Source organism: Colletotrichum abscissum (genome assembly GCF_030869225.1).
Source record: "Colletotrichum abscissum strain IMI 504890 chromosome Unknown Scaffold_19.1, whole genome shotgun sequence".
Lineage (NCBI taxonomy): Eukaryota > Fungi > Ascomycota > Sordariomycetes > Glomerellales > Glomerellaceae > Colletotrichum > Colletotrichum abscissum.
This window is the reverse complement of record NW_026850087.1, coordinates 353,496-364,432: the sequence shown is the minus strand read 5'-3', so window position 1 is coordinate 364,432 and position 10,937 is coordinate 353,496. Positions and strand designations below refer to the sequence as shown.

At 58.0% G+C, this 10,937-nt stretch overlaps 4 protein-coding genes across 4 annotated transcripts; 2 read left to right on the top strand and 2 right to left on the bottom strand.

Moving 5' to 3' along the window:
- Positions 1-883: 883 nt before the first annotated feature.
- CABS01_08437 (uncharacterized protein) lies at positions 884-2,184 on the top strand (the record flags this gene model as incomplete). Its single annotated transcript, XM_060541797.1, has 3 exons — positions 884-1,275; positions 1,324-1,789; positions 1,840-2,184. 3 exons carry the CDS (start codon positions 884-886, stop codon positions 2,182-2,184), a joined length of 1,203 nt encoding a protein of 400 aa, XP_060401954.1.
- A 771-nt stretch (positions 2,185-2,955) lies between these two features.
- On the bottom strand, positions 2,956-3,162 carry CABS01_08436 (uncharacterized protein; the record flags this gene model as incomplete). The annotated part of the gene is made up of 1 exon (XM_060541796.1): positions 2,956-3,162. One exon carries the CDS (start codon positions 3,160-3,162, stop codon positions 2,956-2,958), a length of 207 nt encoding a protein of 68 aa, XP_060401953.1.
- A 1,427-nt stretch (positions 3,163-4,589) lies between these two features.
- CABS01_08435 (uncharacterized protein) lies at positions 4,590-7,534 on the top strand (the record flags this gene model as incomplete). Its single annotated transcript, XM_060541795.1, has 4 exons — positions 4,590-4,688; positions 5,147-5,716; positions 5,766-7,222; positions 7,273-7,534. 4 exons carry the CDS (start codon positions 4,590-4,592, stop codon positions 7,532-7,534), a joined length of 2,388 nt encoding a protein of 795 aa, XP_060401952.1.
- Positions 7,535-7,596: 62 nt separating this feature from the next.
- On the bottom strand, positions 7,597-8,283 carry CABS01_08434 (uncharacterized protein; the record flags this gene model as incomplete). The annotated part of the gene is made up of 1 exon (XM_060541794.1): positions 7,597-8,283. The coding sequence occupies one exon, from the start codon at positions 8,281-8,283 to the stop codon at positions 7,597-7,599; it is 687 nt and encodes a 228-aa protein (XP_060401951.1).
- Between the last annotated feature and the right edge of the window lie 2,654 nt (positions 8,284-10,937).

Here is a 10,937-nt window from a genome sequence, read left to right as displayed (position 1 = left end):
GCGCCGATTGGCCGACTGCATCTCCGTGGTTCCCCCTCACCTCTCCGCCTCCTCCAGTCCTTTTGGGCTCCTCCTCCTCTTTTCTCCACATTCTCCGCATCGGCACACGAGTGGAAGTCAGAGTAACCTTCTCCACCTCGAACTCGACACCCTTTTTCTCAGAGTTTGTGTGACACGAACATTTGCCATCCAAAGACGAGGTGCGGTTCGTCGAGTTGTGTGCTGCGGGAAGCTGTCTGGTCCTGCTGTGGCATACTGCCGGTACGCTGTACAGGAACAGAAAGGGGCGGTTGTCTCGAGGTACTCAACCTGAATCTCCCAGACAAACTCTATCATCGAACCAGACGAAAATACCGTGAACTACCCCTGGCCGGACGTTTTCATTACAGGGGAAGCCCATCACCTTGCTAACGTCGCTTCAGGGTTGAGCCTGTCTTCTGGAAAGTGTCCGCACCGCACTCCGACTACTCCGCCCTTGTGTCCGTACGCTGTGAAGTCTGTATTCTGTAGGCATTAAGGTTAGCCACAGAAGCACGGAAGAATCCCGTTCGCCGTCCCAAACAGGCAACCGGGTCCCGTTTCGAAGTCCAGGTCCCGGCTTTACCAAGGCAGTGAGCGCATGACCAGGGAACCAAGGTCTACGGGCGACAATCGTTGACACATTCAGAGGAGACTCCGTCCTTGCCCCTGGGGCCTTGAGGGGTCTTACGCGAAAATGGGCCGTCTTCGCTCCTCGAGTTCAAGACCTCGTCGTCGTCGTCCTTTTCTTCTCCGTCCCGTGCTCGCACTCGTCACCGTCGTCACACTCGTTCCGTGCCTCGTTCTCACCGTGCAGCTGTTTTGCCAACACAGACATTCGTTCGTCGTCCAGTATTTGCCCAGCATGTTGCGAGACCTCTTTGCGCCGGCCGGCCTCGTGCCGCTGCTGCTCTCCTCTCCGGCGGCCGCCACCCTCCTCTACGCCTCATCGTACAGCGGCGCCATCACCACCCTGAACCTCACTCTGTCGGGCGCAAACGCCACGCAGTCCACCCTGCAGTCGCTCTCCTCTTCCAACGGCTGCGCGCCCAGCCCATCGTGGCTCCAGCTCGACAAGGCCAACGCGAGACTGTTTTGCACGGATGAGGGTCTTACAACCAATGTCGGCACTGTCTCGTCCTTCAAGACCGGCGCCGACGGTGTGCTGGAGCAGCTGGCCAAGACGGAGACCATCAGCGGTCCCGTGAGCGCCGTTGTCTTTGGCGAAAAGGGCCAAGGCCTCGCCATCGCTCAGTAGTATGTCTTGATGTTTGTTGACGACGAGCACGAGCTAACTTTTGCCAGCGGCGGCTCCTCTGTGAGCTGGTTCGACATCTCCAACCCGGCGGCCCTCACGCCCGTCAAGTCCGAGACGTTCAACATGTCGGCTCCCGGCCCCAACCCGTCGCGCCAGGACGCACCGCACCCGCACGAGGTCTTCCTGGACCCCAAGGGCCAGTTCGTCCTGGTTCCCGACCTGGGCGCCGACCTCGTCCGCGTTTTTGCCGTTGACGGCGCCAACAACCTCGTCGCCGTCGACTCCCTCGTCGCCGCCCCCGGCAGCGGACCCCGCCACGTCGAGTTCCTCGTCACCCCCGAGGGCAAGACGTACCTGTACCTCATTAGCGAGCTTGCCAACACCGTCACCGCATACGACGTCGCCTACCGCGAGAACAAGACGCTCGGCTTCACCGAGGTGTTTTCCGGCTCCACCTACGGCGCTGGTGCCTCTGCGCCTGCCGGTGCCAGCGCCGCCGAGATTTGGATTTCTGTGAGTCAACGTTCTTCTCTATGAAGTCTCAATGCATACTAACAAAACAGTCCGACGGCAAGTTCTTGACCGTCTCGTCGCGCAACGATTCGGCTTTCAGCATCAGCAACCCCGACACTCCCGGCGAGGGCGCGCAGATCCCCTCCGACTCGCTCAACACCTTCACCATTGACGCCAAGACGGGCGGTCTTACGCTGCTGCAAAAGTTCCCTGCCGGTGGACGCATCCCGCGCCAGTTCTCCGTCAGCAAGGCGGGCGACCTCGTAGCCGTTGGTCTGCAGTCCGACAGCCGTGTTGTTGTGATTAGCCGTGATGCCGCGTCGGGCAAGCTGGGAGAGATTCTCACGAGCGCCAAGGTTGATGGCGAAGTGACTGCCGTTATTTTTGATGAGTAGGCGTTTAGCATGAGCGTAGCGGCATGAAACAACTTGCATCTCCTTGAATTGTATACCACGAGTAGATGTTAGATACCAACGAAATCAAACTCTGGTGTATAGGCAGTCTGGGCCCGTACTGACTTCAATGACATGTTGGACATTTCGAGACCCACGATACAGGAATCATACACCCGAAAACGCTCACTCGCTTATGCGCGTCGTGAATCATAAACGCCCCTTGGCTACGTAGGAAGGTCAGCAACCCGAGTTGGGGAGATGACGGGCTCCTGATCCGGTAACCGAGGGGCGGCTCGCGAGTAAGCCAACGTGCTTGAAGTGGCTGACCCCGTTCGAGTAAAGCTCGGATCCCCGGGCGGGCCATTGTCTGCAGGCCTGGGTCAGAAGGGAACCCGAAAGGCGGGCGGGAAGATAGATACCTGGTCCATGTGAGGCTGCGCGTTCTGATGCGCACGTCAACTTACAAGACCAGAGTCGCGGGAGCGGAGTGATAACACAACATTGAAAGTCACACTTGGATGAGTGCCGACGCAATGTAACAGCGCAGCCGAATGGAATTCTCCAGACCGACACTTGAGGCAACGCGAGTGCATATTCGACCTACTTCATGGCGGACGCAAGGAATACGATTGGTTCTTTCTTGTAGAAGCTGAGGATTTTGATGTCGTACTCTCAGAAGTCTAAAATTAAGGGTAGAATACTCGGTTTCAACTCCAGATTCCACGAAGAAGGTACCCGTCCGCGGCTGGCATTTCGAGTGACGGAACAGAGTCATCGATAAAGTCTGGTTCGATACGACCGTGATCCTGGGGTTGTCGACCGGTATACACTCAAGAAAGGTTCCGACAGACACGGCAGAGGAATGCTGCTTCTTGGCCTGGTCGGTCGACATGCAGCAAAACTACAGAGTGTCAAAGTCTGGTAACGAATTAGAACCCCGGAAGCGGGTAGTCGGGAGGGACTTACAGTGTGGGGCATCCATCGCCATGTGTGGTGTGCCAGGGAAACGGCCGGCCGTTCGCCCGTCCGACCCCGGATTCTCTCCCGGGGACGAACTCGCGAGATGGGAAGATATGCCTAGGTAGATTGTGGACCGTCGTGATGAATCTTGGTCGAAGTGAGTGATTCGCAAGTCGATTTCTTTTTCCTTTTGGGGTACCGTCGTAAATCTCTCGTGAAGAATCAGCTACTCAGCGACATCAACTGCTCATGAACCCTGGCCTTGGACGCATGAGAGCGAGGCGGGAGCTCGTCAATCTTGTTTGGAGAAGCGTCCCGATTTGGGTGTTGGAGGGGTGGTGGTTAATCTACGTTCCGGCGGTTCTCGCCCACCACCCCTCATGACCTGGCTGGCGTTGTAGGACTGTTGAGCACCATGACAGGGTCTTGCTAACATGGCGAGACAATCTCTCGCAGCCCCATCTTTTGACAGCGGCACAGCTGGTGTTGTCTAGATTGGGCCCGAGGGATTTCTAGAACCTGGAGGTGTTAGTCGAGCTTGGTAGAGTGGCGGGAGCGAAATGAAGTTGACAGGGATGCTGCCACCTACTTGGACAAAGTCTCGTCAAAGTGTACGAATAACCGTGAGCGTGACGAAGGGAGTCGACATGCAGGTACAGGCAGAGAGGGGAGACTGGGGCCACACAAGAACACGGCAGACAACGGGAGAGACTCGGGATTGGGCTTCATTCGTTATGGAGTTGTGGCCATGGATAATGGAACGAGGTTGCAACGTGAAGTGTGTAAAATTACGAGGGAGGTTCGAAATGCCCACTGGCCTTAGTAAGCCAGGTATCTTGTATCCGTACTTATACAGGTAGAACTGGCAGACGAGAGGAAGGAGATACCCTCAATGACTCCAAAGAAGGCAGGAAGGCACTTTCCCGTTTCCCCCGCTCTGGGGAGCACTTGCCTCAGGTCAAACACTCAAGGTACTTTACCTTATTGATGTAGTCGTGGCCCCTCCCCCAGATTGGCAGGGCCGATCGACACTGAGGGCCCTTTCCCCATGAATGCCGTAAACTCGGAACGGAATTAAGGCACGGATCAATACTTTTGGGACCAACGACATCAAATTAACCCAATGTACCTGCGGTAAGGCATGAGGTTGTCAACGCAAAGAACACATGTCTCTCAACACCCACGATGGACAAACATGGACAAACCGGCAGCACACCAAGATGCTTCTTCCGCGCTACCTCACTGTGTACATAGGTATAAGCGACGGCCCCTCTGCTTAGCGTGCGCCGTTGACCCTTGTTCCCCATCTCATCCTCTCCCCGAATCCCATCCCATCCCATGCCCGTTTCGTCCCATGCCCGTTGCAACCGTCGGCTCTGGTTGGCCTGGCCTGGCCTGATGTCTGCCGCTGCGGGATGGGGTAACTGTCACGACGCACCAATCCGATGGATTCTCGCTCCAACGACTCCAAGCCGGGGTCCGGGGCAAAGGGGGATGAAGCTGGCCTAGAGCTCCCCTCTGCTCACCTGCGGGCACTCAGACGAGTGTCTCTTTTTACCCTCAACAGCGACTTGCTGCCCATCCTTGGCCATCCGACACCAACAACGCCATAGGATTGCTTCCTCCGCATTTTACCCCCCCCCCCCCCCCCCCCCCCCCCCCCCCCCCCCCCCCCCCCCCCTCCCCCCCGGGGGCCCACAGCGTTTTTTTTTTTTTCCCCCCACTCCCGCCTTCCCCCCCCCCCTTGCCCCCCCACCCCAAAAACCCCCTAGGTTTTTTCCCCCCCCTTTTCCCCCCCCCCCCCCCCCCCTTCCTCCGCCTCCTCGGTGATTCTCCCATAATTACTGCTCCACAGCCGTGCATTCGTCTCTTTTCGCCTTCTCTGTTCCGTCGTCTGCTCCCTTCTCCTACGGCACCTCCAAAGAAGTTGTGAAACACCGCGATACCTTCGAGCCTGGTTTGACTGACACCTTTCGCCTCGAGTCACGCACCCCCCGTTCAGCCGAACCTAATCGCATCGGTCCGGTCTTTGTCGATTGCAGCCTCGCAAACCGCCAGTGCATCGCAACTATTTAGCCACCAAGCCCCCCCAAAGTCGCCGCTTCACTCATCCATCCACCCCCGCCTGAGCTGCGCTATCGCGGCGCACCACCATCTGCCCACCACGTCTTCCACCAAGCTTCTTCGTCTCCAGACGCAGCACGCCATGTCCCCGTCGTCGACGGGTGACTCCCCGCGCTCGGCCACGGGCAACGGCAACGCGGGGAGGTCTTTTCCCGTCCCGTCGCGCGAGGCCTTCAACGTCGACGTTCCCTCACCTTCCATGACCAACGGCATCCACCCTCTCAAGTCACCCGCCTCGCTCAAGGTGCAAAGGACGCCCAGTTTCAGCAGAGATGGCTTCCTAGGTTCCGTGCAAAAAGCCCGGAACATGTCTCAGTCCTCCGAGAACCGTCCCGATGCTCTGACCAATGGCATGCACAAGGCGCCCAGCGACGAGGGGTCCAACCCGCTAAAGAGGAGGAACACGGACGTTGGCATCGACTACCCAAGGAGGAGGGCCACCATTGCAGTATGTGAATTGATCAGTGTGAAAGACATTGTGAGCTGACCAACGACAGTGTGAAGTGTGTCGCTCCCGCAAGTCTCGCTGCGATGGCACAAAACCAAAGTGTAAGCTCTGCGCCGAGCTGGGCGCCGAGTGCGTCTACAGAGAACCCGGCATCAAGCTGGATGCCGGGGATAAGCTGATTCTCGAGCGCCTCAACCGTATTGAAAGCCTGCTGCAGATGAACATGGTCGCCGGACAGGGAAGCGGCATCGCCATGAACCAAGAGTCGCCGTCCATGAGCAACGGATCAGGCCTCAACGGGGACAGCTTGATGGGCATACCAGGCTCAGGCAACGCCGTCTCCATCATCCCCAACGGCGGCCTGGGCACGTGGAACAACCCGACAAACATTTCAACCATGCCCAAGATGCATACAAACGCGGCGCTTCACCTATTGCAGTGGCCTCTCATTCGCGACCTCGTCTCTCGCCCCTATGACCCGCAAGTCCTGCTCCAATTGGAAATGGCCCGCGAGCCTCTCCATTCGCTCACAAAGACGCCGTGTGTCGACCTGTCCAATACGACTGCCTACATCGAGGCCTACTTTGAGCGGGTGAATGTCTGGTACGCCTGCGTCAACCCGTACACGTGGAGAAGCCATTATCGAACAGCCCTCTCCAACGGCTTCCGCGAGGGCGCCGAGAGCTGCATCGTCTTGCTGGTCCTGGCCCTGGGTCAAGCGAGTTTGAGAGGCAGCATCTCACGCATCGTCCCGGGAGAGGACGCTCCCGGGCTGCAGTACTTTACGGCCGCGTGGGCGCTGCTGCCCGGTATGATGACATCCAACAACGTCCTGGCGGCGCAGTGCCACTTGCTGGCTTCGGCTTATCTGTTCTACCTGGTGCGGCCCTTGGAGGCTTGGAATCTGCTCTGCACCACCAGTACCAAACTTCAGCTCTTGCTTATGTCCCCCAACAGAGTTCCGCCCAATCAGCGGGAGCTCACTGAGCGAATCTACTGGAATTCACTTTTGTTTGAGAGCGATCTTTTGGCCGAGCTGGATTTGCCACATTCGGGCGTCGTTCAATTTGAGGAGAACGTCGGCCTTCCTGGCGGCTTTGAGGGTGAGGAGCAAGAAGCGATTGGCCGGGACGACCTCTGGTACTTCCTCGCCGAGATCGCCCTGCGGCGGCTCCTCAACAGGGTCAGCCAGCTCATCTACTCAAAAGACTCGATGGCTTCCACAACCAGCCTGGAGCCGGTGGTGGCGGAGCTCGACTTTCAGCTGACGCAATGGTACGAGAGCCTGCCGATGCCGCTGCAGTTCCCCTTCACCCGTACCCTCCTCTCCGATCCGGTGCAGACCGTGTTACGCTTGCGCTTCTTTGCTTGCCGGACGATCATCTACCGCCCGTACATCTTGGCCGTATTGGACAATGAGCAGGCCGTCCTGGACCCCGCGGTGCGTGACAGTTGCCACAAGTGCCTGGAAGCCTCCATCCGGCAGCTGGAGCACATTTCACAACAGTAAGCTCAAGTGCTGAATCATTTCTTGTCATAACGCTAACTCGCCGCAGTCACGCCGGACACATGCCATACCTGTGGCAGGGAGCGCTCTCCATCGTATCGCAAACGCTACTGGTCATGGGTGCGACCATGTCACCCTCTTTGAGCAGTATCCTCCTCACCCTCGTTCCCCACAGGGAAACCATCGATCAGATCATCAACGACGTGGTCATGGAGATCGAGCGATACTCGACACTGGCCCCGAGTCTGAGCCTGGCAGCCGAGATTATCAAAGAGGCCGAAGTGCGAAGGAGGGCATACCTGAGCGGTTGAAAGCCGCTCGGCCCGCCCGCCTATTCGAATTGCATCTAGTTGTCTGCAGCGGGCCACCCATCTCAACAGTGCGACCCGCGGCAGTCTCCATCTCCACGTTCCTGACGGTGGGCCATCGCCATGATCCTCCTGCAAACGACCCTGGGGTTGAGTGCCCCGCCGCCCGTTTGGCTGGGAAAGCCGGCGTACAGTCGCAACAGCATCGAGCGTGCAAAGCTACACTGAACGGTGGAGGCGTCCATCTGGGGTGCAGACAGAAATCCGGGGTCACGCCATCTGGAAATGGGGGCTGGACACCGCCCTACGAATTGGCGTGGCTTGGTTGGCGGGTAATACTTGATCTTACACGGTATTCGGACCGAAATCCCGGCATGACCACCCACACAGCCAATGAGCCAGCCTGGCGCCAACCCATTTCGAGATGGCTCTGCCGCCGACCCCCGGGAATAGAAAGAGAGAGGAAGAGGCGAGATGCTGTCACTTTTCATTGAGGGCAAGTCTGACGGAGTGGTTATTAGCGCACAGTGGCAGCACTCACAGCAGTACTGAGTGGCAGCGCTGCGAGGTGACTGGGATAACCGGCTCTGAGGCATACGGGTTTGGGAGGAGCAAGACTTTACTTTGGGCGGCTCTAGATGAGCCAGCCATGGTATCTTTGGGAGGACGGACAGAACACTTCTCTGGCCCGGGGAGTTGGCTCCCAAAGAACAGGGCTGCCGAGATGTGGTGACATAGTAACTGTACAACATAGCACTGCCGATGAAGAAATACCCCATTTCCTGTCTGTACCTGGAGAAAGAAAGACAGCCCCAATTATCTGTGCATTTGTGGGCATGCGAATGTGACCATCTGGCCTTGCGTTACAGCTGCAGACGTTGAACTCGACCTCGACAGTACCCGACCGCGGCAACGTCCTGAATGCAGAAGGTCAATGTGTTTCGACCTAGATTGCGCGGGATCTTGCGATTCGCTCACTGGTGTACTGGGAGTCTGGGACGCGACCCCAACGACTCATCTATGCGGGGTAAGGTAAGGGCAGTCTGCCCCGCGGGGAGCAAGGTGACTGAGGTGCATGCTCAAGGCAAGGTACGCGAAAGCGAAAGGGGCTTTCCGGTCACGCGGCTGTACTGTAGCGGTTTCCTCGTCCATGTCCGCGTGATGCTGCGTGCGGTTGATGTCCCGGTGAGGCATGTGAGGTCTATTCATAGGGAATACATGATGGCTTAATTATGAGTTTGTGAGAAGTGTATTTCTTTCTTGTCCCCAACGCCGTGTCTCGCTCAGCGTCACAAGAGAGGGGGGGGGGGGGGTAACCGACGGTCTACTATACGCCCCTGCTGATATGCCGCCGATGTATATACCGGATTGGCACCGCAGCGGCCGGATGGTACCGCGTACATGGGCCCCATCTTTTTAAGGAGTGCCGCATCTGCCGGCGCGGGGTGGGGCTATCGGGGCTGCATGGAACGGGATCACGGGGTGGGGTTTCCTGGCTGCGAGGGAAGGAGAAGACGGGATGGATCCACCAATCGATCTCGGGCTGGGTCCTGCCCAGGTTTCCAGAACGGTGATGCGAAGCAGCGAGCGTTGGAGTCTGTTGGTTTTTCTGCCCAGAAAGCCCGGCGCTAGGCTGTTTGGATTTTTTCTTTTCTGCCTCCTCTGGCGCGGGATGCGTTGCACGGCAGCGATGTCGGAGGATATCGAGGCACATGCGAGATTTGAAACCATGGAGCAGAGGATGCCGCCTACACGAGACTTGAGGCAGGCGGTCTGGTGTTTGGTAGGTCGTGGTGGTGTGGATTTATGGTCTAGGAAAGAATCGAGACGATTCGCCAGCCAAGGCCGAATCAATGAATCGATAGGATCGAAAGAGAGATGAGAAAAAGCAAAAAGCAAAACTAGTCGGTTAGTGGCCGATGTGTCGAGGCGGTCTGCAGACGCCAATGACTCGGGGGCCAGCACAGGGTGTAACGGTCCGGCTCGGCCCCACCTGCGCCAATCGGCCCCGTGGGTAGCTCCGATCTACACATTTTCGCAGCCCGGCCGAAAAGAGTGGACCAGGCACACCCAATTTCAGCATGCCCTGCAGTGGGCGCGAAGACGATGGAGATTTTTCATGATTAGGGTACAGGAGGTCTGTAGACCCTCATGAAGCAAATTACGCATGAATAGCCAATGTTAACTGCAGTGCATGCCGCCCCCCCCCTTTCACGATATGAGACTGTCGGCCAAATCACAGCGTCCGTGTGCTGGGCCGGCACCGCTCCCGCGGGCTGGGATCCCTGTGGAACGGCTGGCGGTCACGGGTGGAATGCGAGGGCTGAGGCACGTGCGCTTCAGGTCTGGGTACTGCGGTGAGCGCGCTTGAGGTGCGAGGTGCAGCACTGCAGCGCAGTTAGCGAGCTTAGGTAAGGCAGCTGAGGTGAGACTGGGAGGTGAGAGGAAACGGTGGCGGGCAGTCCCCTGCAGGGACGCCGAGTACAGGGGCTCAGCACCGCGCTGCACCACCCGCTAGCCTCCCGCCAGTACACCCACACGCATTCCGTTAGGCTGGTTAGGTTCGCCTCATGGTTAGGTTTGGGCTGTCAAAGAGGCAGCCGCTCCCGCGCTGTAGGCGCACATCGGACTGGCCGCTAGCTGGGACGACTGTAAGACGCTTGTACGGACACGCGCGAGAGGGTTTTTTGGTGTCCGGGTGGTGGTGGTGGTGCAGGGACTCTCGTGGTTTGTGGTGGGAGGCTGGAACGCGACGAACGAGCGGACCGGTCCATTTGAACACGAGGGCGGGTCAAACTGGACACTGCAAATTGAAAACTTCATGTCTGTTTCTGGATCTAAGGGGGGCAGAGTCAGACAGAGAAGACAGAAGAGGGTATGGGGCAGCACGAGGCGGGCAGAGGCAGAGACAATTGGATCTCGTTGTAGACGTGGGATTGGATGTGAATGAGTGAACCTAACAACCGTACTCCGTACAGAAACCAAGAGATGGAGGAGGCGGAAAGGTGAAGCTCCCCGCCGCCCGCAATAGGGGCCAATCGGTTGCGCTGTGCCTCGGTGGCGCCCTGTTCCTCCCAGTGGCAGCTCTTTCCAGGTCGGGGCAATCCAAGCCAATGACTCCTGAGACCTGAGTCGGCTGTCACAAACGTCCAACCTCACCCTTCTCATTCTCTCTCTCTCTCTTTACTTCGTACCGTCTCTTGTTCTCCCTCTCCCTCACCTCACTTGGACCTTGCTCCAAAGTCAAAGCTGCCAGCCCTCTCCTCTCGCACATGGGCCGATCCAAATAAGCTGATCCTTCGAACCGTGATCCATCGAAACGTCGATATCCACTGTCTCCCCCGTCCGACCAAACAGCTTCCGCTGCTGCCCGATTGATACCTCACCGAGGGGCATCAAAGACGAG